The following is a 24221-nucleotide window of genomic DNA, read 5'->3' on the forward strand; positions in this document are numbered from 1 at the left end:
ATTCATGGATGTTAGGTCCACAAAAGGCTATTAGCCGGGGTGAGGAGTGGTGTACCTGGCCTCTGTTTGTCAGAGGTTGGAGATGGATGACAGGAAACAAATGACTTGATCATTGTCTTCAGTCTACCTCCTCTGGGGTACTTGGCACTGGCCATTGTCAGCAGACGGGATGCTGGATTAGATGGACCTTTTGGTCTGACCCAGAAATGGCCATTCTTATGTTCTTATGATAAGTGTGTATGTATGTATGTATATTCTATCCTGTGTTGTAAAAGCATTGATATGTCTAGCATATGAAGTTATGTCAAATGCCAAAGCTCTTTTGCTGCCAGAATTTAAATATTGTGTTTGAGGGCTTTTACACTGCATCAAACATCAGTCATGGATAGTGTCAGGGAATGATCTTATCCCAGAAGTTTTGTGAAGTGTGACCAGAGGTGAATAGTACACATTCTCAGGGGAATCTGTGCATGAAATGGTTGTGAGAGCGCAGAAATTTGTGTGCATGTGTGATTTGATTCGTTTTGGACTAATTTGCAGTAGAAGCCATAAAATACCATTTGCCAATTGTTACCACACTGTTACTAACTATAAATACTGATTGTTCCTCAGACAGGAGAAAACCATAGTAATCTTGGATACTATTGTGTGGCAAATGTTTGCTTAATGATGTCCACTGTGTATGCTTGTGTAAAACGTGCAGTTTTAATAGCTCTGGGCATAAACAATGGTATTTGAGGGTATAAAATACCCATTATTACCCTGGTCTGTTTCCTTTTGTGTAAGGGAGCAGGATGCCTCATGTGAAACGTGAATAAACATGTTGTGTGTCATGTCAAGTTTGGGGTATATCTCATCAGGAATGTATTTCCAGAGCTACTCTAGCTTCATGCTCAACTTGCTTCGTATTTAGGCTATAAGTACTTACAACTCAAACCAGAGTTTAGCCCAAAATAGATTTAAATAAGCTCAACAGGTAATTTCCTCTTCTACCATATGACTTACACAATTGCTAAATATATATCTATTTTTAAACTTAAGAGATTAAATTTAAGATCATGACATATTCCCCACCAACCTCCTTGAAGGTCAATCACTTTTGGAATTGTCTGCTTCTGAAATTACTGATGGAATCCACCTTTCTGGGATTAATTTATGGAAAACTGAAGGAACACCTTTTGTATATCAGCACTTAAGCAGTGTTTTATGCTTATCTTTGATGAATCTAGGCTTCATGCTCATAGTTCAGCTCTTAGAGTAGTAATATATCTTTCTCCTGGTATGTTGACAGTAATCCTGGGAAGCACTTTGCATGTGTGAGAATGGTGCTTCTAAATCTTATGGGCCATGATTCCATGTTGTCAAGTATCAGGGGGTAGCTGAGTTAGTCTGTATCCTCAAAAACAACAAGAAGTCCTTTTGGCACTTTACAGACTAACGGATTTTTGGAGCATAAAGACCCACTTCATCAGATGCATGAGTGGGGGTTCCAGAGGAGGATCTAAATGTATAAGTTTATGAAAAGGAGGGAGTCCCAGTCAAGAAGAGGGCCAGAGTTGACAAAGTCAGTTCAGTCACAGAGGATGTGGCCCATTATCAGACACTCGTGGAGTTGTGACTCTCAATAGAGGAGGAACAAGGTCAGTTCATTCAGGGAGGATGTGGTCCAAGTGTTGAACATCTTAGTACCTATAAAAATATATTTGAGAGAGTGTTTTATTGTCTATACTTTATACCTATATGGCACTTAGTATCAGTGTTACAAATTGTTAGTCAAATTTAGCCATATCAGATAATTTCAAGTGTGCCAAAGAACTTGCTGGCCCCCTGGGGTAAGAGGGAGGGGGAAGCTTGGCTCTGCACTCACAGAAGACGTCAGGCTGTGAGGCAGCCAGTCCTCAGTGCCACCCACACTTCACTCTGCTGCCCCTAGCTCACCCCTGGGAGCCACCTGGAGTGCATTGCATGGGGATCCAGCTGTGATTAAAAGGGTCCATGGTGGTAGTGAACCAGGGAACCCAGGGGCTGTTGAATCACTGGGGCAACTGCCCCCTTTATCCACTCCCTCCATCCACTGACCTCTGTAATCCATATTTAAAATTGTAATTGGGCCTCTATTTCTGAATTGGTGAATCATCCACTTATGTTTTTATGTGTGTATATATATCTGGTACACCAGTTACCATGGTATTGATGTGTCAGGTACAAAAACATAAGATACATTTTCATCCCAGCTGGATTATGTTATGCCCTCCATTTTCTGAGATGAGTTTGCATTCTGTAGGCTCTCTTTTATCCAATGACACTTTCTACTGGAAACAGACTTTGTCAGCTAAATATATTACTTCCTTGGTTGAGTAAAGTTCTGGGTCAGCAAAGGTCTTAGCACCATTAAGAACTATACAAATATTGGCCAAGTTTTGTAACTTTCTTTAGGTTGATGCCTTTTTAGCAAAATGTCTTAAATCTCCTTCAGTGGAGTTTTAGCTCTACTCTTGTCTGTTTCATTAGGTTGCTTTCAGTATTTGCACTTACCTAGTTAAGGGCTGTGAAAATAGGGACCAGGAAACTTTGAATTGATTATAGTACTTTTAATAAAAGGGCTGGAGTAATATTCAGAAAAAGTCGATCAACTCAAGAGGTGGTTGGGTTTTTTTAAGCCTCACGCAACATGTTTATCAGCTTCTGTTATCTCTGTATGGACGAATGTTTTAAAAAAAAGCATACAATAAACCACTGAAATCCGTGGCTCCAGGTTGCATGTAACTCACTTCAACGCAAGTTAAGCACAACTTGAAGCTGTTCTGCAGCTGTCAGCCTGCTTAGCCCCTTCTCCCTGCCTTCCTGCAGCAGTGCCCCTGTCAGGTTGAAAGCCACATGCCCGGGGGAAGGCAGGGAGGAGCATACAGAAGACTGACCAGCCCTGTTCATTTTCCCGGGTCCCGCAAGCGGCAGGGAGCTGGGAACCAAACAGTAGCCTGGTTCCCAACTCCCCACCCTGATTTGTGCGAAAATTTGAGTTACACGGGGGTTTCAAGAATGCAAGCCCCACAAAACTCAGTGGTTTACTTTATATTATATGGCTTGACGTCAGTTTGCTTACTTGCGTGTTGGGAGTAGTGAGCTTTCACTAGCAGGTGAAGGACCAAACAACCCATTTCTGAAGAATCTATAGTTTAACTAATATGTAATAATGATAGTTGCCATCATCTCCCCTCTGTAATTGTCAAGATAGCCTTCATTATTTGAGTCATTGTAATGATTAAAATAGCATAAGAATGTTCCTGAATCGTGGTATGTCATGTAAGTACGTTAAAAAAAAAAACCAACCTTGGATCAGCTAAATATGTTTGAACAAATATGGCTCGTAAGGTGATGAAAATAATAACAATGAGACCTCAAACATCCCTCTTTTGTGAATGAATATATTGAAAATAAGCCATCTTTCTACAGCTCCACAAGGTTTTCCTGCAATGAAAAATATAGTAGTGATTTTGGATGACAAAAGGAGAGGTATTGGTTGGATATTACAAAAAACAGTTTCACCAAGAGGGTGGTGAAGCACTGGAATGTGTTACCGAGAAAGGTGGTGGAACCTCCATCCCTAGAGGTTTTTAAGTCCCACCTTGACGTAGTCATGGGTGGGATGATTTAGTTGGGGTTGATCCTGCTTTAGGCAGGGGGGGCTGGACTTGATGATCTCCTGACGGCCCTTCCAGCCCTAGGATTCTATGAAACCACTGAAAAAATAAGCGGTTTTGGGGTGCAAACTGAATATTTTTTTTCTTGCCCCAAACATTATCTTAAGACATCTGGTTCAAACTGAATTCCCTACTGTTAGGCTGCATCTACACTACAGCAATCTTTCAAAAGTTCTTCCGGAAGATCTTTTCTGAAAAGCCTTCTTTGGAAAGAGCACATTCACAGACAAAAAATCAGATCAAAAGATTGATTTGCCCTTTTGATTGAGAGTATCCACACAGCCCCTGCTTTTTTGAAATAACAAGCCAGGAATTGAAAATTCTGGCACCATGAGGACTGCTCTTTTGAAAAAGGGGAGCGTCTACATATGCTTTTTTTTTTTTTCCAAAAGAAGCTTTTGAAAGGCGGCACTCTTCCTGATCCGGGAGCCAAAGACAGCTTCCAGAAGAAGAGCTGCATTCTTTCAGTTTCATATCGAAACAGTGCATTTTGTGTGTAGACGTTCTGCATAGTCTTTCAAAAAAGGGCCCGATTTTTCCGAAAGAACTTGTTAGTGTAGATGTGGCCTTAGAGTGTAGCATATCCCTCTATTTGTGTCTTCTTTCCACCATTTTTCCTCAATGTACTATTTGAATTATTATAACTACAAAGCTAAAAAAAACCTTTCCAAACTTATTTTCTCTTTAATTTTTAGAGAAGCTATGCGGAATTATCTAAAGGAGCGGGGTGATCAAACAGTGCTAATCCTCCATGCAAAAGTTGCACAGAAGTCATATGGAAATGAAAAAAGGTAAGGATGAGCGTGTGTGTGTGTCTCTCTCTCTCTCTCTCATTCCATCCCCATGAAGGGGAAGAAAATTCATCATCTGGCATATTATTGTTTAGCATAGTACCTAACAAAAGTGCCTTAAATTAAAAACATCATAATCTGATTCTAAGGAAATGTATTATTGAAGTATATTACGTTTATTGATAACATTTGTATAGTGAATGTTGGAAAACTGCTGCTTTAGTACACAGACATCTGTCCCTCTTTTTATTGGCAGTGTCTCAGTCTCCAAGCTGGCTTCACCCTGGGATACCTTTTTCACGTGGTTCAGAGAGCAGTACAGTAGAATAGATTCTTATGTCCTCTGCGGAGGGTCTTCTGCAAAGTTTTTCTCTGGGGGGAGGAACATCCTTAGCCTGGGCCTCACTTCTCCACTTCACCCCAGTAACATGGTTGTATCTGCTGCAGCTGCTTCAGTATCTGTTTGTCAGTTAATTGGTTCTCCAGTTACTTGGGGAGCGTTCTGATCTAGACAATAATATCTCGGTATTGATTTAAAGTGAAAAAAAATGCATGGGAACCTTTACCAAAATAAGAAGTGGCACAAACCCACTTTTTTGATCACTTTTAAGTGGGATCAATGTACTGAGATTATAATTAAAATTAACCTTAGAATAATGGGAGAAAGTCTTAAAAAAAAAAAAAAAAAAAATCTTTCCTGTTAGCATAAACTATTTTCCTGGTAAAGTGTCAGTTTAAAGTATTTTGTTTTGAGGAGGTGGTAGTGGTGTGAAGGTTAGCTCTTTTTATTCAGAAATCTTAGATACAAGAAAATGGCCCAAGTTCAGGACAGTACTTAAACACATGGTACCCTGAATCAGGCCTCTGATTTCAATAAGATGCGTTCAGATGTATCATTAAAATGTATTCTTAAAACAACTGCTTGCCAAAGAGATGTCAGTATATAAGTAGTAAGATGCTGTATATCTGAACCTATTTTTATTGGTTTTTATACAGCAGCTATCAACAAAGTTTCTGATCACTGCATTTCCAAGCAATTGTAGTACACTTAAGGTAGCTTTATTTCTTTAAGGCAAGTGGCTGCAGAACAAGCATTTTGGGAAGGCTTGTTAGTGAATGCATGTGTTATGAATAAATTATGTGCAGGCTCTTAGGCACATAAACACACACAAATTCTGACTTGCAACACCAGTCAGGAAAAGCTCACTTAGTTTTATTTCTAATGGTCTCATAATGAGTGTTACTATAAAGTGATTTTCAAAGGCTAAATTTTTGAACTGAAAGTATTGGACTAAAGCCGATGAGGTTTCAGACCCCTTGTGTGTTACCCACATGCAAAAGCCACAAACAGCCTAGATGCTGCCTGTACTGTTATCTTTGGTGTGTAATCTTTCTTTCTCTATTTTGGGCCTCATCCTGTTATATCACGTTTCTTGTAAAATGTCCTGATATTTGAGATATTAAACATCTCAGTGCACAAAAACAATTGAAAATCAGCGTTCATCAGAAAATTTCCTGCAGACTTCTGAGAGGTAATGCCATTCTAATACACGGATTCATTTCCTACCGTTGGGCCTCTGTTGTTCATGCAGAGGCCACACTGCTGGCTATTCTTCACACTTCTGTGCTCAATTACCAGTACATCAGTACATTTCCACTGTCCTGATAAGACCTCCACAGCTTGCAGTCTTCGCTAAGCTTCGCTTCTGGGCAGTTTCCAAGTTCAGCAGCTCCTTTCAGTTGTTAAGGACTCTTTAGACCTCTTTAGAGCCTTGCATATCTTATTGAGAATCAAATGGGAAACTCAGTGGTGGGTAGGGGGAGGACACAAAAGTGCACAAGTATACTCTAGGTATATGATGCAGCTATGTAGCCCTCTTGCCTACTGCAGCATTTCTGGACACACACAGAAAGGGGGGGGTACAATTCAGGGCAGAATAGTAGTAAGCAGTACCTGCTGCTACACAAAAGAGGATTTTACAGTCGTCAAGATTTAACATGCCTGAACAGCAGAAACATATGATTATCTTAATGGATCGCATCATATTCAAATAGCCTGCTTGGAACACAGTGTACTGAATTCCTTTAACCTCTGAGAAAGCTTTGTATGCTTTCCTGAATAGGAAAAGGCTTTTCTAAACGGCTTTCCTGTGACAGACAGAAATCTGCTCCTTCTCTTGAGTCCAAATTATTTCAGGAGTAAGAGTTGTCCACCATCCAGCCCTTTTAGGGACAGATATACTCTTTGGATTGCAGTAAAGAAAGGGAAGACTCATTTTACTTAAAGACTAAGCTCACTATTTTGTTAGGAAAATTTACCCACCCAAAAATCATCATAAGACATATGAGGAGATACTTTCAAGGTCGATCTTTGTTTCTAACAATTTCCAAATATTCCTTTGTGCCTTTGACAGGATAATAGTGCCCTAAGTAATTCCTTGGATGAAATACAGAGTAGAGCTTAGGGCATTCTTGAGGTGCCTTGTTATCTTTATGAATATTTATTACTAATTTTTATTTATGTATGTATGTCGATATACATATATTTATTTATTACTAATATTACTAAAATTACTATGACTTGCATACAAGTATGCTTTCCCAGCTCCTGAGAATTGCTGTTCTCACGCCAAGTAGTAGTCGCAAGATGCAATAAGAATGAGATTACTCTTATGTAAATACAAAATGCCAAATGTTAAAACAACAAAGTTCTTTTAAGGGCAAACTGTTTTGTGGTGGGGAATCCGAATCTAGTATAAACATTTTTACATCACATTTCAGGGGTATCTTGGTTAGTAGCTCAGAAATGGCACTGTAATATTCTGTTTTTATGTAACATGTTCCTTTACCACTCTGTGTATATTGTGGAGCTAGGTCCATCCACTATTCAGTATATCTGGAGTTTTTCTTCATACCAGTTATTTTGAATTCTCATCTTAGTGGTAGGTTTATCAAATTACTACAGATGTCTTTTTAGATCCCCATGGTATGAGGAAGAGAGAGCTCTGTGTAAGAGTATAACATCATTTCCCAACTGATTTAATATGGCTTTAGTTATTAAAAGCAAAATTGGAGTATCTGTTTAAATGTTAAACATTCTAATTTTTGTTCTGATTTTTAAACCAGTGTTTAAACCACTGTGGAAAGTGCCTTACAGTATTACAGTAGGCTCCCAAACTTCTGGAGTAAAAAATTGTCTCATTATTAATTATATTGCCAATATCAACAGAAAGCTCAGCAGTGCCCCTTGCCGTTAAATCTTTGGGTTCATTTCTTCCCCCCCAGTACTTTGTGCAAATGAATGCAGAATTAGGTCCTTCATCATCACATTCATTTCACTTTACTCATACGGAGTCATGCCTTATTCCTTTCTTGTTCCAAGGCTGAGCAAAATTACTAACAAGTTTTAAAGCTATTTTGTTCTAACGATTTAACAAGTTCATGGGATGTTAGTTTTATCCATTTTGTTCTGCATTTTCAGAGAGAGAGGTTGTTAATTAAACAATTATTGATTGTTCCTAAGGTTACAGTGTACATTAAGCTCCATAGAAGGATTGCTCCATGCTTTTTGTCCTCGAGTGTAATGTGATAAGGCAGCATCTTGGCTCACTTTGGATGTGTAGAGGATAAGCCATCTTTACTACACCAGCTTCTAAGTTTTCAGACATTGGGGCTCCTTTTCTAATTCCAGTTTGCAGAATCAGGGTAATCTTGAGACTGTAAAAACTCCCCATTTCTGTTCTCAGCTCTGCATTTGTTTGCTATGAGGCCATGGAAAAATCTGTTAACCTTCATAGGAACAGTTTATCCTTCTTTCAGTGAGCTAGAGAACTACCTTGCAAGTGTTTTGATGAGGCTTAATTGATAATGTGACTTTCTTGGTGGAAAGGAACCATATAATTTGCAAATGTTGTGTAGTGTGATTTTTGTTTAAAAGTATTAGGAAAAGGCACTTCCAGACTTAGTCCCCCAATACCTGGCAACTTCTTTGTTAACTTGTCTGTACATAGCCTAGCCTGCTCATTAGGATTCATTGATGCTACTGTAATAGAAATAATAATAGATACATCCTTTGCTCTTCTCTGATGAGAGTATATTTGTCTTTAGTAATAGTATCATTTGGAATGGCAGTGGTGATAAAAATGTAACAGGTGAAATTTGTAGGTGAACAATTTGGCAGTGGCATGTGTACATTAATTATGTATATTTTCAGATGTCACATTCAGAATAGTCTTCTGGGTTCCTTCTGGGAACGTTTATTGTAGATTAGACTTAAGCTAGGTATGTGTCTATGAAGATACCATCTACCAAGATTTTCACTCTTGGTTCTCCAGTTTCCTGGCATGAGACACACAAAGCTGAATAAGCTATTGAGGTCCTTTTTGGTCTCAAAAGGTTGTCACTGTTGGGTGTATAAGCTAGTCCCACTACTCGTGGTCACATACTACTATTTGAGTTTGTTCAGTACCCTTGGAATATTCTAGTTAGCAATTTCTTGAGCTGTTAGTGAAGGAGCTCCTTACAAGAGCTGCACACCAGTTACTGCTCAGACTTTTCTCTGCAATGTATTGAGTGTGCTTTACTCTGTACCCACCTTCTAGTTAGGTCCTGGTTGTTATTGCTAAAACTGGTTTGTCATTCAGTGCTTTGCCTCATTCAAGGCTTGCCACATGGATCCAATGCCTATTTTAAGCACTCTGGTGCCTAATTATTTTTCATGTTTTGTTTTCTTGTTGCATTGTATTCTTCAGTGGATGTTGTCAGTTTCTTCAGCCCCTAAGAAGGAAAGAAGACTGCTGAGTGGTTTCATGCTCAGAACAATGTGGGTAATTGACAAACATATCTTCTGCATTGACTGTCTCCAAGTCGGCCACCAGGTACAAGGGGAAATATTTTCATGCAAATGTCACCTTAAGTGGTGGTTTATTTCTCCAAGCTCACATCAAGGGAACCTAGGAAGACTTCTGCAAGGCCAGCACAGGGCTAGGCCAGAGTGCTTCAAAGGGTAAATCCCTGAAGCAGAAGCCAGAGTTGAACAAGAACCGTGAGTGCCAAGAGTCAGTAGCATTGGCATAAGCCCATTTTTCCTTAGTATGCAGAGTTAGGATAGTTTGACCATTGAAGCACCATGTTTTCCCATACCTACAGGTGCTGAGAGTGTACATGAGAACAGCACTTTGGGAGAAGTCAAAAGAGCAGTATGTTCACTTTTCCATGTCATCACAAGGGTTTTGAAGTCAGTAGGATTCAAAATATCTGCTTTTCCCAAACAGACATTTGGAGTGGATGCAAGCTCTGTCAGGCATGGATCAGCTTGGTCTTTCTGCTGCAGGATTCAATACATGACCAACCACAATGGAGAGGATTTGTCAGATCACATAGTTGTGACAGCTTGGGTCATACTATAAATACATTTGAGTTATGATGGTCTCAACTGAATTAGGAGTTCCATGCCCCTGCTTTTTTTTTCCTCATGAGACCAGTTCAGTGGACCTTGAAAACACAATAGGACCAAGGGAAATGCAAATCTCTTCTGGATAGCAAATAACCTGGGGTTTTTTTGGCTTAGTGCCAGTCATTCAAATTATAGTGGCCACAGATGCAGTCAATGTGATATGAAGAATCTACAGAGAGCCCACTCCCAAGATTTTAGTCCTTCTCTAGGAGCAACATATGTACAGCAGAGGAGAGGTTCTGAATACATGAAATGCCTTTGGAGACCGTATGTGCGAAAAGGTGGTCTAGGTTTAGACACGTAATAGGGCCTTTGTGCTTTACATCAAGAAACTGGGAGGGACCGGAGTTTGCAACTTGTGTGGCAAAGCTTGGCAGATATGGAAATGGGCGTTTGCACAGAAGACACTTCTGTTCGCCATATGTGTGACAGGGAAGAAAAGTATGACAGAAGGAACTGATCCATGACAGATCTGCACAAGTGGCTTCTGGATCATGAAGTGGCAAATCTCTTTCAAGTAAGGGGTGGAGAAATTCACCCCCCACTGTTACTCTGTGAAGAAGCTGCTGCTAGTCTTCTGCTCATGGTGTGGGGGGGGACCTAACATGGGAATACCTTATCTTTCCAGTGGATCAGAACATAAGACTATGCTTGAGGGGACCAACGGTCTGTCTAGCCCAGTATCTGAAATCTGACAGAGGCCAAAGCCAGTTGCCCCTGAGGGAATGGGGCGTCAGGGGACTCCTGGATGCCTTCTAGTAGTACCTCTTGTAGTGAGGGTTCTAGCTAAGGTTGGGGAGAGGGGAAGGAGGAGGGGAGGAGTGAGGAGATCAGAAGCAATAATTGTTGGGAGCGTCATTCATTTTCCTTTTTGGCCAAATTACTTCTTTGGGAACTTTCACTGCAACTCAAGTTGAAGCTTATGGTCCTGTGGTTAACACAGAGGACTACACATTAGAGTGGAAATTAAAAACAGTTTTCTTTGTTCCATTGCACCTATTTCCATCCTGTGTCTAATTGTGAATTCTGAAAATTGTTTCAAACTAAAAATAGCTTAAGGCATGTTTTTCTCTTTCCTCTCTTCATATGTAGCTGAAATCAGCAACTCACCAAAACATAGAAATTCTCATTTTATCACCCAAACCCATTTCTTCCAATTGCTTTTTCTACAAATTTAAAGTAACCAAAAACTTTTTTTATCTGCTACTAAATAAGAAATAACTGCATCACTTTGTATACTAGAACCTCACAGTTACAAACACCAGAGTTATAATCTGAAGAAGTGGCTCTTACCCATGAAAGCTTATGACCTAAAAAACTCTTTAAGGTGTACAGGACAGCTTGTTATTTGTGAAGCTACAGATAAACAGCTACCCCTCTGAGACTATTTACTAGAGTTACAAGCTGACTAGTCAACCACACACCTCATTTGAAAGCAGAAGTATGCAATCGGGCTGCAGCAGAGACCAAAAAAAGAAGGGGGGAGAAAAAGTGCAGTGCTTTGTTAAACATAGGCTAATAAAACAGGTGAACACAACATTTTTTCCTACATAGTAAAGTTTCTAAATGGTATCAGTTGCAAGCCTTTGAAAGAGCAACTATAATGTTTTGTTCAGTTACAAGTATTTCAGTTATGAACAGTCTCCATGCTTGAGATCTTCTTAAATTTGTTGTTTTACTGAATTTTACACAATGTAATTAAACTCTTCTTTACAGGAGATCATGGAATGTCAGTAAAAAGAAATTGAAAAACCAATACTTGTCTCCATCTGGAGGTAGAGTAGGAGAGTCTAATCCTCAAGTCTAGACCAATAAGGGAACCAATCACTTGTTTTGAAGTGTTGTAGCTTTCTTGATTTCACAAAATGAGAAAGATAAGACGTGTGAGTGATAATGCCATTTATTGGACCAACTTCTTTTGATGGAAGAGAGACATTTTTCAGCTTCACAGAGCTCAAAAACTTGTTTCTTTAGTCAAAAGAAGCTACTCCAGTAAAAGATACTACTTCACCCACCTTTCTTCTCTTTGATTTGGCTTTTGGAAATCAGTTTTTTAAAACTCAGTAATCTAATAGTCTGTATATAATTTTGTTTTACAGTGCAATTCAATATTTTGATTCCCTGGTCACACATTTGTTTCAAGAAAAAGTTGAATTGTTGCAGCCAGTTTAATTTAAAATGGCTTATAAGTTGTTTCCTGGTGGTCTTTATCGCCTCCTAGTGACCATTGGCAAAACGCGTTTCTGTACAATATGTATTGGAAGTACTTATGTGTGGAAATACATAAGCACCAGTATTTGCTCAGTTGTAAAGACTGAAAATAACGTACGTACTTAAAGAATAGTGCTCTCTAAATTATATAGAGGAACAAGGGAAGCATCTTTAACTTTTGAGGTAAATTCAGGCTTTGAAAATATGTTACAGTGGAATATGTTTCATTAAGTCATTACAATTTGAGGGCTCTCTGGGGCAGCATATTTTGTTTGTTTAAATTATTTTAATAATACATAGTTTTGTCCTTACTATAGTATTCCTAATTTCAAAATGATTTATACACAGTTTATTTTAAAAAATAAAAAGTGTTTAATTTCGATTTTAAAATATTTTAAAGAAAATCCAGACTTTTATACAGTCAGAAAGGAAGTCTTGTCTTCATTGGCCTTTGAAGACAGGATATACACATAGAAATAAATATTAAATTAATATTTTAGATTGTTTTGAATGTTTCTGTTTTTCAACTGTCAAAGTTCCTAATATGTCTATACCAATTTTACAAGGCTTAGAGAGAAATGCTAATCTGGATTTGAGAAATTCATAAATATATCCTCCCTATCATGTTTTTTAAAAATATATTCATACACAAGAGTTGTGCGATCAAATAGTCAAGCTTACCACACACGTAACACCCTTGACATAAACCACAGAGCAAAGCAGTGAAAAGTTAAGCCACCAAACAGGACTCTTTTTGTTCCTCCGCCCACAGGCATGCGCTTTACCACTACCGCAGTAACCCTAGAGTAGTAACTGCACACCAACTATTTCTGCCTTTGTCAGAGATGCCTTGTTCAATGGGATGATTGGCTGCAAGGTGCAGACTTAGTGATGAGTAGCACAGCTCATGTTGTTAAGGTTTTTTTGCCACGATCATGAAAGCTAGAAACAGACTTCCCAGGATAAATTACTTAAAGAAACCATGTGTGTTTAGTTTTAATTTATGATTTAATTAACAGATTCATTTGAGAAAATCCTCAAAACTCAGTTTAGTCAAAGATTGCATGCTGTAAATTTGGAGGAAGACACAATGCTATCAGGAGAGAGTGAGTGTGTTAAGTGCATATATAAAACCTACACTCACTGTCCTTTTATGAACCGGTACTCACTAGGACTCTGTTGAAAAGTTGTGACTGTCTCCTTTCCAAGAGCAAAAAGCTCCTGATTTTGCTTTGTTGAGTCACAAGATGTCACATCTTGAACCAGTCTTCTCGTTTATTTGGAAGGGAAGGCTTTTGTTCAGGTACACTGCCTTCTCTTTATGACGATATATAAAATGTTAAACAACCTTCCTAGTTAAATTGCGTGGACAAGACTGTGTTGTCACTTGTACACAAAGATGTTCATAAAAGTGACATGTAATCTGTAAATTGTCTGTTTTTCAGGTTTTTTTGCCCCCCTCCGTGTGTGTATCTTATGGGCAGTGGATGGAAGAAAAAAAAAGAACAAATGGAACGGGATGGTTGCTCTGAACAAGAGTCACAACCGTGTGCTTTCATTGGAATAGGAAACAGCGACCAAGAAATGCAACAGCTGAACTTGGAAGGAAAGGTAGAACCCATATAATAATTACTCCTGCAAGTTGCAGCTGGGACATTCTGATTACCACTGTCTCTTTGAACCACTGTGTTCGTTGTGATTATTTTCTAACTTGTTATTGTGGGCTGTAAGACATTAGGATGAAGAGGGTTTGTTAGCTGGCAAAGAGAATGAAAATATCAACTCTCTAAGCAGCTTCAACAAATGTTTAAAAGGAGGGAATAAAATACTTTTAAAATAATTGATACAGTATTTTGCTAAATGTGGAGATATTTCCCAATAACGCAAATTATTGTGGGATGTTTTCTGGTGCCATCAATGAACTAAGATAGCTAAAATAAAACTGCATATAAGCTTTTGTTTTTAGGTGTTGCACTACTTCAGTGATCTTATATTTGCAGTGTAGTTCCTTCATTGATGCTGCAAATATCTATTTCAAAATGCTTTACATGATGAATAATTTAAAAAACTAGAGCAGAATGTTGTGATTTCAGGGAATTAGTAAAGGAAAACAGTTGGGTAGTCATTTTTAAAGATGAATTTCACACATTTTATTTTCTGTAGTGTTTTTATTTAATGTAGTGTAGTATTTCTTCTATCTTGAACTTAAAGTGTATCTGAAAAAGAAATACTAGTTTTTTTCTAATCCACAGAACTATTGCACAGCCAAAACATTATACATCTCTGACTCGGACAAGAGAAAGCACTTCATGTTATCAGTAAAAATGTTCTATGGCAATAGCGATGACATCGGTGTGTTCCTCAGTAAACGGATCAAAGTAATCTCCAAACCTTCTAAAAAGAAACAGTCACTAAAAAATGCAGACTGTAAGTGTTTAGTTTCCAGGGCTTTGTTTATGTAGTGATATGTTTGAGCTTTTATGTCTGTCTTGTATGTTCGAGGGTTATTTGCAACTAAAAAGAAATATATAATGCAATTTTCCAGATTAATTGTAATGTATTTGAAAAACCCATACGCTAATGTATTTCACAGTATTCCTCTTTATTTCCCTGAGTATGCTGTAAATGAATTGAATATGATTAGCATTCGTATTATAGGTTGGTAGGCTTACAAAATTCCTTGGGCACATTTCCAATCATGAGTCTGTATACCTATACATAGGCTTGTCAGGAACTTCCTTATTTGAGAATTCTAAGCTGTTGATTCAAGCAGGTGAGGACCCTTCCTGCTGAGGTACTTAAGCTACTTTCAGTAGTCAGTAGCAAAGACCGTGCTTTAGGAACATAATTGGTAAGCTCCATATCACTATCTACATTGTCTTCTCTGCATCATTTTCAGTCACTATCTTTTCTCTCATTGATGCCATTTTTTTAATAAATGTATTTTGTATAATTAGCTTCAAGATATTGACTTTCATTGGCGTTTGGGATTCCTCAGATTGTTGATTCATCCAGACTTTAAATCCAGTTTCCTTGCTTATTCTGGAACACAAGTTTCTGTGGGTTTTTATATAGAAGATGCTTAAGCACTGATGCATAACGGAAGTTCTTGGCACTTCAATCTCCTTTGCTTCTTTTCCCCTCAGAATTTTGCTTGTCCACAGTTGATGCACCTTTCCCTGTTGTGTGTTCCCTTTTCCTTGATCCATCAGATTCTTTTGTGCTAAATGTCAAATATTGTAGTCTGATCTTCTCCAGTCTGTGTCCTGCATTAGGATTTCCAAAGTAGCTCATCAGGACTCAAATGAGCGAATTAGAATAATAGGGGAAATCTTGAAAACTGAACCGCTACCATAACCAGTTAAAGTAGCAGATAACCTCTTGAAAACTCCCTGCCTTCTCTCTTGGCTGTTTCTGTGACTTAATGTAGCTGGAAGAGCAGCAGGTGAAGGCAGGTCTGCCAGTCCAGTTGTGTCTTCCTTGCTCATGTGGAATTCATCTTGGCCTTTGATGCACCAGTGGAAATCCCTTGGTACTAAAAGCATTAAGTTTTCTGATAAGTAGGGGAATGAAGAAGAGTAATTGAGCTGCCAGAAAGGAAAACAAAAGAGGGTGCTGGATGACAGGAGAAAAGTACAAAAACAAAAAATCCCCACAAAAAACATAAGAACAAAGAAATAAGGAAGGAAGGTAGAGGGAGAGAACAAAACCTAGAGAAAAGGGAAAGGAAGAGAAAAGGAGAAATTATAGAAACTGTGCTAGAGCATTGTGGAAAGGGACATGAAAATGGAGAGTAGCATGTGCTCTTAAGGGATTAATTCTATAACAAAATTGACCAACAATCACTACTATAATCATTTGTCAGCACTGAGGCTGCATTCTACTCTTTTCTTTTGCCATTCCCTTTTTTGCTCTGACATTCAGAGAAGCAACCTAATAGCTTTTCAAAAATGCTGTGAAATGCAGTTTGATTGCCCAACTAATGGGGAAGCACAACTGCTACTCTGTGCTTTAAAAGGGTTACTATTTATGCTTGCAGACTCTATCACATGCCAATAGGTACTGGAATATTTACCTTAAAGCCCTCTACTCCCTTCCAAACTGGGGGTGAGAGCCTCAAACGGTATGTCTACACTGCAGTTAAAAACCTGCAGCTGGCCCGCGTCTTTACTTGGGCTCATGGAGTTTGAGTTAAGGAGCTGTTTAATTGTGGTGTAGCTGTTTGTGCTTGGGCTAGAAACCCAGGCTTTAGGAACTTTGTAAAGCAGGACTACACCACTATTAAAAATCCCTGCAACCCAAGCTCCACAGACCTGAGTCAGCTGGTACAGGGCAACTGCAGGGCATGTAACTGCGGTGTAGACATACCCTTTGAGGCTTCAGCTCCAAAAGCCAGGGTTGACACCAGTCTGGGCTCAAAGACTCTGTGACAGCATAGGCTCTATAGTTCAACCTGCACTCTGACAGAACATTCATCTTGAGCAGTTATGTTCTGGTGCCCGTTGCGCTGTGGAGATGAGCCCCACGTGCAACTAGAAATGGCTATGTTGCTGTGTGATTCTTACCAGTGGATTAACAACGTGCATTGTTGGCTTACAGTCTTATAGCCAATCTTGCAATTCTGGCAGCTTGTTTTGAGCTTTCTTTGATGGCAAGTACAGAGTAAAAGAGAGCCTGAATTTAGGTAGACTTCCCCAAAGAATGCAGAAGAGTGCAATCAACAGGTTTGTGAGAAAATACACTGTCAGATTCTGTAAATCTGTTGTACTTAACGAGATCTGAGCAAATTAGAGTTGAAATTTTTGTGCTTTTGAGCGGTTTTCTTTTTCTTCCTTCTTCAGCTGCTCATCAGTATAGGGACATGTTTTTCTTGTTCTTGACAGGAACTGAGCACTGAGGATAACCCAAATATTTCAGTGGAGTTGGGCATCCTTTCTCTAAATCCAGTGGTTTAGAGCTATGAGCTAAGAGACTTTCTATTTGATGACAGATGCACTTGTCCGAGAGTTTCAAACTACCAAGAGTTATAGTATCTTCAAAGAATGGCAGTTATAGATGAGAAATTAACTCTTACATGTGTGACTGTTTTCCAGATTGAACACATTTGTGACAATCTACAAAGAATGCAATTACAGATGGGTGAGGGGAATACTGTTTGAACCAGTCTATTATGCATCTGTTGACCATTTTTAGTGCTGCATTTTAAAAAATATTTTTACAATGTTGAATAAGTCTTTATTTTTTTCTTGCAGTGTGTATTGCATCAGGAACAAAAGTGGCACTATTTAATAGACTTCGATCCCAAACAGTTAGCACCAGATACTTGCACGTAGAAGGAGGTAATTTCCACGCCAGTTCACAACAGTGGGGAGCATTTTACATTCATCTCTGTAAGTAAAACAGAAAAACAAACAAAACATTCCCCTCAAAATATAAACCTCAATTTTATTCCCTTTTTGTTCGTGTTCAAAGTAAAGATCCAGTGTTTGTATGTGTATATATTTATATTTAATATAGTGACATTTTATGCCCTTGCCATGAAAGAGAAATGAGTTAAACCATTTAACAAATAACTTTGTCTCCTTTGTGTAGTGGATGATGATGAATCAGAAGGAGAGGAATTCACAGTGCGAGATGGCTACATTCATTACGGACAGACTGTCAAACTTGTGTGTTCAGTTACTGGCATGGCACTTCCAAGACTGGTATAGTTTAACTTCTCCAATGCTATATAGCTAATCTGTAATGTACTAATTAGAGTACCTGGATCCTCATGTATGTTAAGTATATATTTGTTTTTAGAAGAATTGCCAAATAAGCATTGACTTTTAAAAACTTTTATTTTGCTATTGTGTTATGAAAATGTTATTAATTTTTGTATGGTATTATATCGTTTGTTTTCCTGTAGAATTAAGCTCTTTGCTAAGGATAAGGTATAAAAGAATAAACTAAACAGGGCAAGACACACAGATCAGTCAAAATGCTTGATGAGTGTGTCAGCTTCTTTAAAAAAAAAAATAGACCTACCTTAGCAATGGCAACAAAGCCATTAGTGTATCAAAGCGCTTTAAGCTTGTGATTAACTTTATGCATATGAGTAGTCTCATTCAAGCCAGTGGGACTTCTCATATGCTCAAGCCACTCGGTTTTATGTGGTTTGCTCAATTCAGATCTAAAATCACTCTGTATATTAATGTGCCTTGTTACAGGTAAGTAGACTATGAGTGTACTTTACAAAGTAATTTTGGGTGATTACTGGTATTGAACTTATTTAAGAATATATATTACACTAAAAATCCATATAGTAAATTGCATATCAACATTACTTTGTGCCAATGAACAAAAGAAGAATTAGTTTTGGTTTTGTAAGCTCACATGATAGCAATCAGTTCTTCCTCAGTGACTGAGATGGGTATTGTAACTGTTCAGAACATTGGTTCCCAAACTTTTTGACATCGCACCCCCCCGTTTCATTTCTGAGAAACCCTCATGCCCCCCCACCTCTTCTTTACAATTATCCAACCCCTTTTTAACAAAAAATTCAATTCATAATTTAAAATAAATATGAAAACTTGTTATAAAAATGCCATTTTAAATTAAAAACAAGCCCAAGTAGTTTTTCTTGGCCCCTTGCAGGTGCCTGGTTCATCCCCATCTGGCCAGCTGCCCGAGCCCCATCTCAGCCTCCAGAGCTTCCTGCAGCAGCTGCCCACCTGCCTGAGCCCTGTGCTGCCAGAGCTGCCCGTCCAAGCTGACCAAGCCCCACGATGCCAGGGCCAGCCACCTGTCCGCCAGCCTCAGCTGACCAAGCCCTGCAGTGCTGGGGCTGGCCAGCCACCCGAGCCCCATAAACCGTGCAAGCCGGCCGCCCAAGCCCTGCGAGCCCCCATGCCCAAGCCCCTCCTCTCCCTCAAGGCCAAGCACCCCCAGTCATCCACTCACTCCATCCCTCTCCCACAAGCCAGGGACCCCCCCAGCCCACATCTAACCCCATGCTTCTCCTTCCCTTCCCCTCCCCAACCCACACTCACTCCCCTTTGCAAGCGGCAGCTAGCTTCAAGTGGGTGTTCACTGCCTGCCTGCTTTTGATAGTGGCTGCGCCGGGTTGACCATATAAAATGGCAGAGGCTGAGAGCCGGAAGCAAAAGCTGGCTTTTTCTTTGGGTGGGGAGAATGACATGGGGGAGAGGTACTGGGTCACCTCACACTCCCTCTCCTCCCCCCAGTGTCTTTAGGTCCCCCCAATTTGGGAAACCATGTTTAGAGTTTAACAGGCTAATTACAGATATATGTGCACTGGACGTCCCAAATAGTCAACTTGGGTAACACTAATATGTATCTGGTTATAAGCCTTCCCTTTATTTAAGTTTCCTAGAACCATTAATCTCGTTAGCTCACTAGTGCCATCACTACCAGTCTCCTTTATGTAGAATCTGTTCAGCGGCAATGGTGACTGTCTAAAATTTGGCTAGATTTAATTCCTGCTCAACACATCCAAGCATGACTGTTCTGAGAATTTCTCTACAACCAAAGCTTTATAGAGGATAGAGAGAATCTACTGAGGGCAAGACTTTTTTGTTTATTTTATCTACTTGAAATGGTTTTTAAAACAAAACAAAACAGAAGTGGCCAAACATACTGACTCTTTGACCCGCATACAATAATCTTCAAAGTTCAAGAGTCATGAGACATACATAACCTGCCCCATGGGGTGGTGTTTGTTAGGGTGTGGGGCCCTTAAACACCATCCTGTCAAGGCAGAAGCCCCTAATCCCACCACCTTGCCAAAGGGCAAAATCCCCCATCTCTCCCCATCCAATCCTGTAGGCAAAAGAATGGAATTGAGGGCTGCATTCCAGGACCGTCACTTTACTTGTAAAAGAGCCACTGGCCACATCTGGTGTAAAATAATAAAAAGCCCCTTTGTTACGCTTTTGTAGCAATCAGTAGAACAATCCATCATATACACAGTTTTTAAGGACTTGACTCCTAGATACATGGAAGTCAGGGAAAGATCCACTTTAAGCTTAATGGGCTCCATACCAAGATATGACATTGTTAAAATGATTGCTTTACCAGGCACTATTTGGAACAGGGGCCATCATCAGTAGTGCCAGAGACCTCTAAGGGGAAAGTGGAACTAAATTTGCATTTAGCACACCATTTTACTATTTACCCTTTCAGCTGGGCACATTCAGCACACAACCTTAAAACTTTTTTGTATGATATGTTTTCTGGTCACCTTTAATTTTGTTATATTGGTTGTAGGGTTTAGGTGAGAGAACATTTTCTTCATAACATTTCTGGAGAAAACCTTGAAATGCAAATCTTGAAAATAATGTTGCTAATAATTCCATATATCATCATTAGACATTCCAGACGACATGACTGGCAGCTTAGAAATCTTGAAGTATTATGGCCATTCTTCTGCTGATGTTGCATAAAATCAAGTATTAAACTTCTTTTTTTCTAGAAGTTGAGTTAAAATTCCAAACTGTAGATTTGTATTGTCTGTAAGGGAGTAATTATATATATATAAAATTTTTTTACAGAAAAAAAATGAAAAATCAAATGCTGTAACTCTTTAAAATTGGGCAGATGGCATTTTTATGTTGTACTGACAACTGTAGGAAACAAGCATCCTTTACGTGTGTGCTGTAGAGCCTTGTCTTAATTCGTGGTGACTAGCTGTCAAAAGATGCATTATTGTCGTGTTGCATTTGCAAAACTATAGTTAAGGATATGGTAATATTTTTCACTATACATCTCTGTTTTTAAATATTTAAATTTAGTAAGTGGTCCATTATGCTGCAGTTGGCCACATGAGCTGTCAATCCTGGAGGCATTTGCTTCTGTAAAATTGTGTGTTCATACTTGACCAGCTGCTCTTTTGCATCAGGAGACCAAACAAAAGAAATTAGATTTTGCTGGTTTCTGGTTGTTTTTTCCCCCTCTCTTCTAGCAAAAAAGTTGAAACATATACATATATCACACACTCACTTTGGACCCTTCAAAGCAGAGCAGCCTTCATATCTACCCTTGTTTTAGAAATGGCAGGTAGTTTAAAACAAAAGTTCAAAATTAAATTTGCAATTGCATGTGTTAACATGTCTTTTGTTACCATGCCATTCATATAAATTTACAGAAATAAATGGATAATCTCTGATGTAAATGAAACATAGATTGCATTGTGCTGAGTTTATTTCTTTCTGCATTTTTTATCAACAGATAATTCGAAAAGTGGATAAACAAACAGCGTTACTGGATGCAGATGATCCAGTATCTCAGCTCCATAAATGTGCATTCTATCTTAAAGATACAGAAAGAATGTATCTGTGCCTTTCCCAGGAGAGAATAATCCAGTTTCAAGTAAGATATTTAAACAGATTATACTAAATGAGAAATGTAGTTATCTAATTTGTTTCAAAAATATCAGGGAACAATGGTCTTTGTCTCAACATTCTTTGTTTTTAAAAGAAACTACTATTTGAAATACCAAATTTTACTCTTCCCAATCTGTTAAATGTTCTTCTCTATCCATCAAGATACTTCAGTTATTGTTCCACCCAATCAACAAATGGAAACCACATTAAGACTATAGATTGTCTTATTCTCACATGTAAATGTCTACCTTCTCTGTCTTCAGTTATTCCTTTCTCCCATAGGTGGAGAAATTATTCCTAGCAAGCTGTCATACCATGAATGAAGAGCAGACCTTGGAGGCTTAAAGGAAGCCCTGTTACGTACAATGTGTGCAGCTGATCTGGCAGCACAAATGACACAATTACATGATCCCTGAATCTCATATGGTGGGACCACTCTTAGCAGATGTTTATTGTGGCTGTCCCCATCAAGGGGCCAGGTTTCAACTCAGCTGAGCATTTCTGGATTTGAGCTCAGACTCAGAGGAGATGAACAGAGAACAGTGTTCTTGTGTGAAGCTCACTTGAAGTAGGTGCTCCTATGCAAAAGAAAAAAAAACACCTTTTTTTCATGGCTGTGGCCCCGTTGGGGAAAGAGAATGACAGGAGCTTTTCCTCCAGGACAACAAGTCTAGTTCCCAGGAAAAGGAAGAGGGGAGTAGAGTATAAGCTCAGGTCCGCCTCTACCATCCCTCAGACAAACATCTCCTTTCAGTATAAGAAGGGAGCAAGAAGACTTCATCCTGGCTTTGCTTTAGTGAAGGCTTGATCCTTACCCTGAAGAGAGAGAGAGAGTGGTCCCAGGGAAGAATCTAAACTAGCTGAGAGAATTCCCCTCAAGTATCTTGAAGCACCCCTAGCATGAACTGAGGCTCAACCTTGAGGAGTGTTAATTTCTTTAAGTGATATGTGGGTTTTGTGCTATCTGATAGGGTCTATAACACCTATTTACTTTCTCCTCACTATTCATGATTGTACAGATCTTTATCAGATCATTCCTGCTTAGTTACCTCTTTTCTAATCTGAACAGTCCTGATCTTTCTAGTCTCTTCTCATATGGAAACCATTCTATATACTTGATCATCTTTGTTGCCTTTCTCTGAACTTTTTCCAGTTCCCCTATATCCCTTCTGAGATGTGACCAAAACTGAACTAAGTATTCAAAATGTGGTCACACCACGTATAGTGGTACTATGATAGTTTCTATTTTATTTTCTATCCTTTACCTAATAGTTCTTTACATACTGTTAACCCTTTGATTGCTGCTACACATTGAGTGTAAATTTTCAGAGACTTATCTACGGTGGCTCTCAGATAACTTTCCTAGATAACAGCTAATTTAGAATCTATCATTGTATATTGGTAGTTGGTCTTATTTTTTTGCACTTATTAATGCAGAACTTCAGCTGTCACTTTGTTGTTCAGTCACCCAGTTCAGCGATATCCCTTTGCTTCTCTTTGCAATCTACCTCACTACTGAGAGTTTTAATGACATTACTGAGAGGCAATCCCATATTAAGATTTCTTCTCCTACTTACTGAACTTATTTGTTAATGGTTATTGAATGGCAATCTTTTTTTTTTTGTACTGCTTTCAGTGAAATCAACAGTAGGTTGAGAAACTAACCAAACCATAGTATGTCAAGTGTGTTAACAAAAGTATTAATATTCTCTTCATCTATTTGTTAGAACCATAACACAAGGATCAAATAAAGTAAACTAACAAATAAGTAATATTTCTCTTTTTGTCACATATTTTGGATGTCTGACACTGAACTTCCATGCAGCAATGCAGCCACCTCCCACTACCTCCCTCAAAATTAGTTATCTCTAATTATATCTGAATTATCGCTGAACCTTTTCATCTCTGTATTTCACTCATTAATAGTATTTGCTATAGTGCAGTGTCCATAGCATGCATACCATACCATTACCCTGAATTGTAAAAGAAAATGAAGATTTCCTCTCCTGTTCAATCATAAAAAAGTAAAGGCTGTTCCTCCTGAACTTGTTCACATTTCCCAAGTTGAGAACCCATCTTTTTGTGTGAATGTTTTGTGTCTCGTGTGCTTTATAAAGTTCTTGATGCCTGTTTTAGCACAGGAGGATGTGTTGCAATCCAGGGCTCACTGTAAAAGGGATTGTTCCTTAACTGTACTGTTATAGGAAGAGTCACCAGGAAACTAAATTTTGTAATTTTCAACGACAGTGAGACCCACTTCCTCTTACCAATTCAGATTACTCATTGTTAGTTCTGACATGAATATCAAACCAATATACTGACTAAACTTCTAACCGTTCTTTCTTAAAGGCCACTCCATGCCCAAAAGAACCAAATAAAGAGATGATTAATGATGGAGCTTCTTGGACAATCATTAGTACAGATAAGGCAGAATATACATTTTATGAGGGGATGGGACCAGTCCATGCTCCAGTAACACCTGTGCCTGTTGTAGAAAGTCTTCAAGTAAGTCAAGTTTTTGATTTTTTTTTTTTTCTGGTTTTTAATATTTTTTGCATTTACTATAGGGCTTCTCATCTGAGCATCTTTAAGTAAGGCTCTGAAGTACTTAAACTTCATAGTACTCCTGTGAGGTGCTGTAGGTAAGTATCATGTCATTAGTTTTATAGATGGGTAAACT

General features: G+C 38.7%; 1 protein-coding gene across 3 annotated transcripts in view; it reads left to right on the forward strand.

The window, feature by feature from the left end:
• The window catches only part of RBPJ (recombination signal binding protein for immunoglobulin kappa J region), an 85500-nt gene that overhangs the window by 55546 nt on the left and 5733 nt on the right, over nt 1–24221 (forward strand). For 2 of the 3 annotated variants that reach the window (XM_074992572.1, XM_074992573.1), the window contains exons 3-9: nt 4397–4492; nt 13604–13769; nt 14411–14585; nt 17411–17548; nt 17751–17863; nt 21387–21527; nt 23891–24046. In XM_074992572.1, the coding sequence (XP_074848673.1) occupies nt 4397–4492; nt 13604–13769; nt 14411–14585; nt 17411–17548; nt 17751–17863; nt 21387–21527; nt 23891–24046 (985 nt within the window). Of the gene's footprint in view, nt 1–4396; nt 4493–9254; nt 9370–13603; nt 13770–14410; nt 14586–17410; nt 17549–17750; nt 17864–21386; nt 21528–23890; nt 24047–24221 lie in introns of those variants that run through there. The other variant, XM_074992574.1, reaches the window with a different exon arrangement.

This window comes from Carettochelys insculpta, chromosome 4 (genome assembly GCF_033958435.1).
Source record: "Carettochelys insculpta isolate YL-2023 chromosome 4, ASM3395843v1, whole genome shotgun sequence".
NCBI classification, from domain to species: domain Eukaryota; kingdom Metazoa; phylum Chordata; order Testudines; family Carettochelyidae; genus Carettochelys; species Carettochelys insculpta.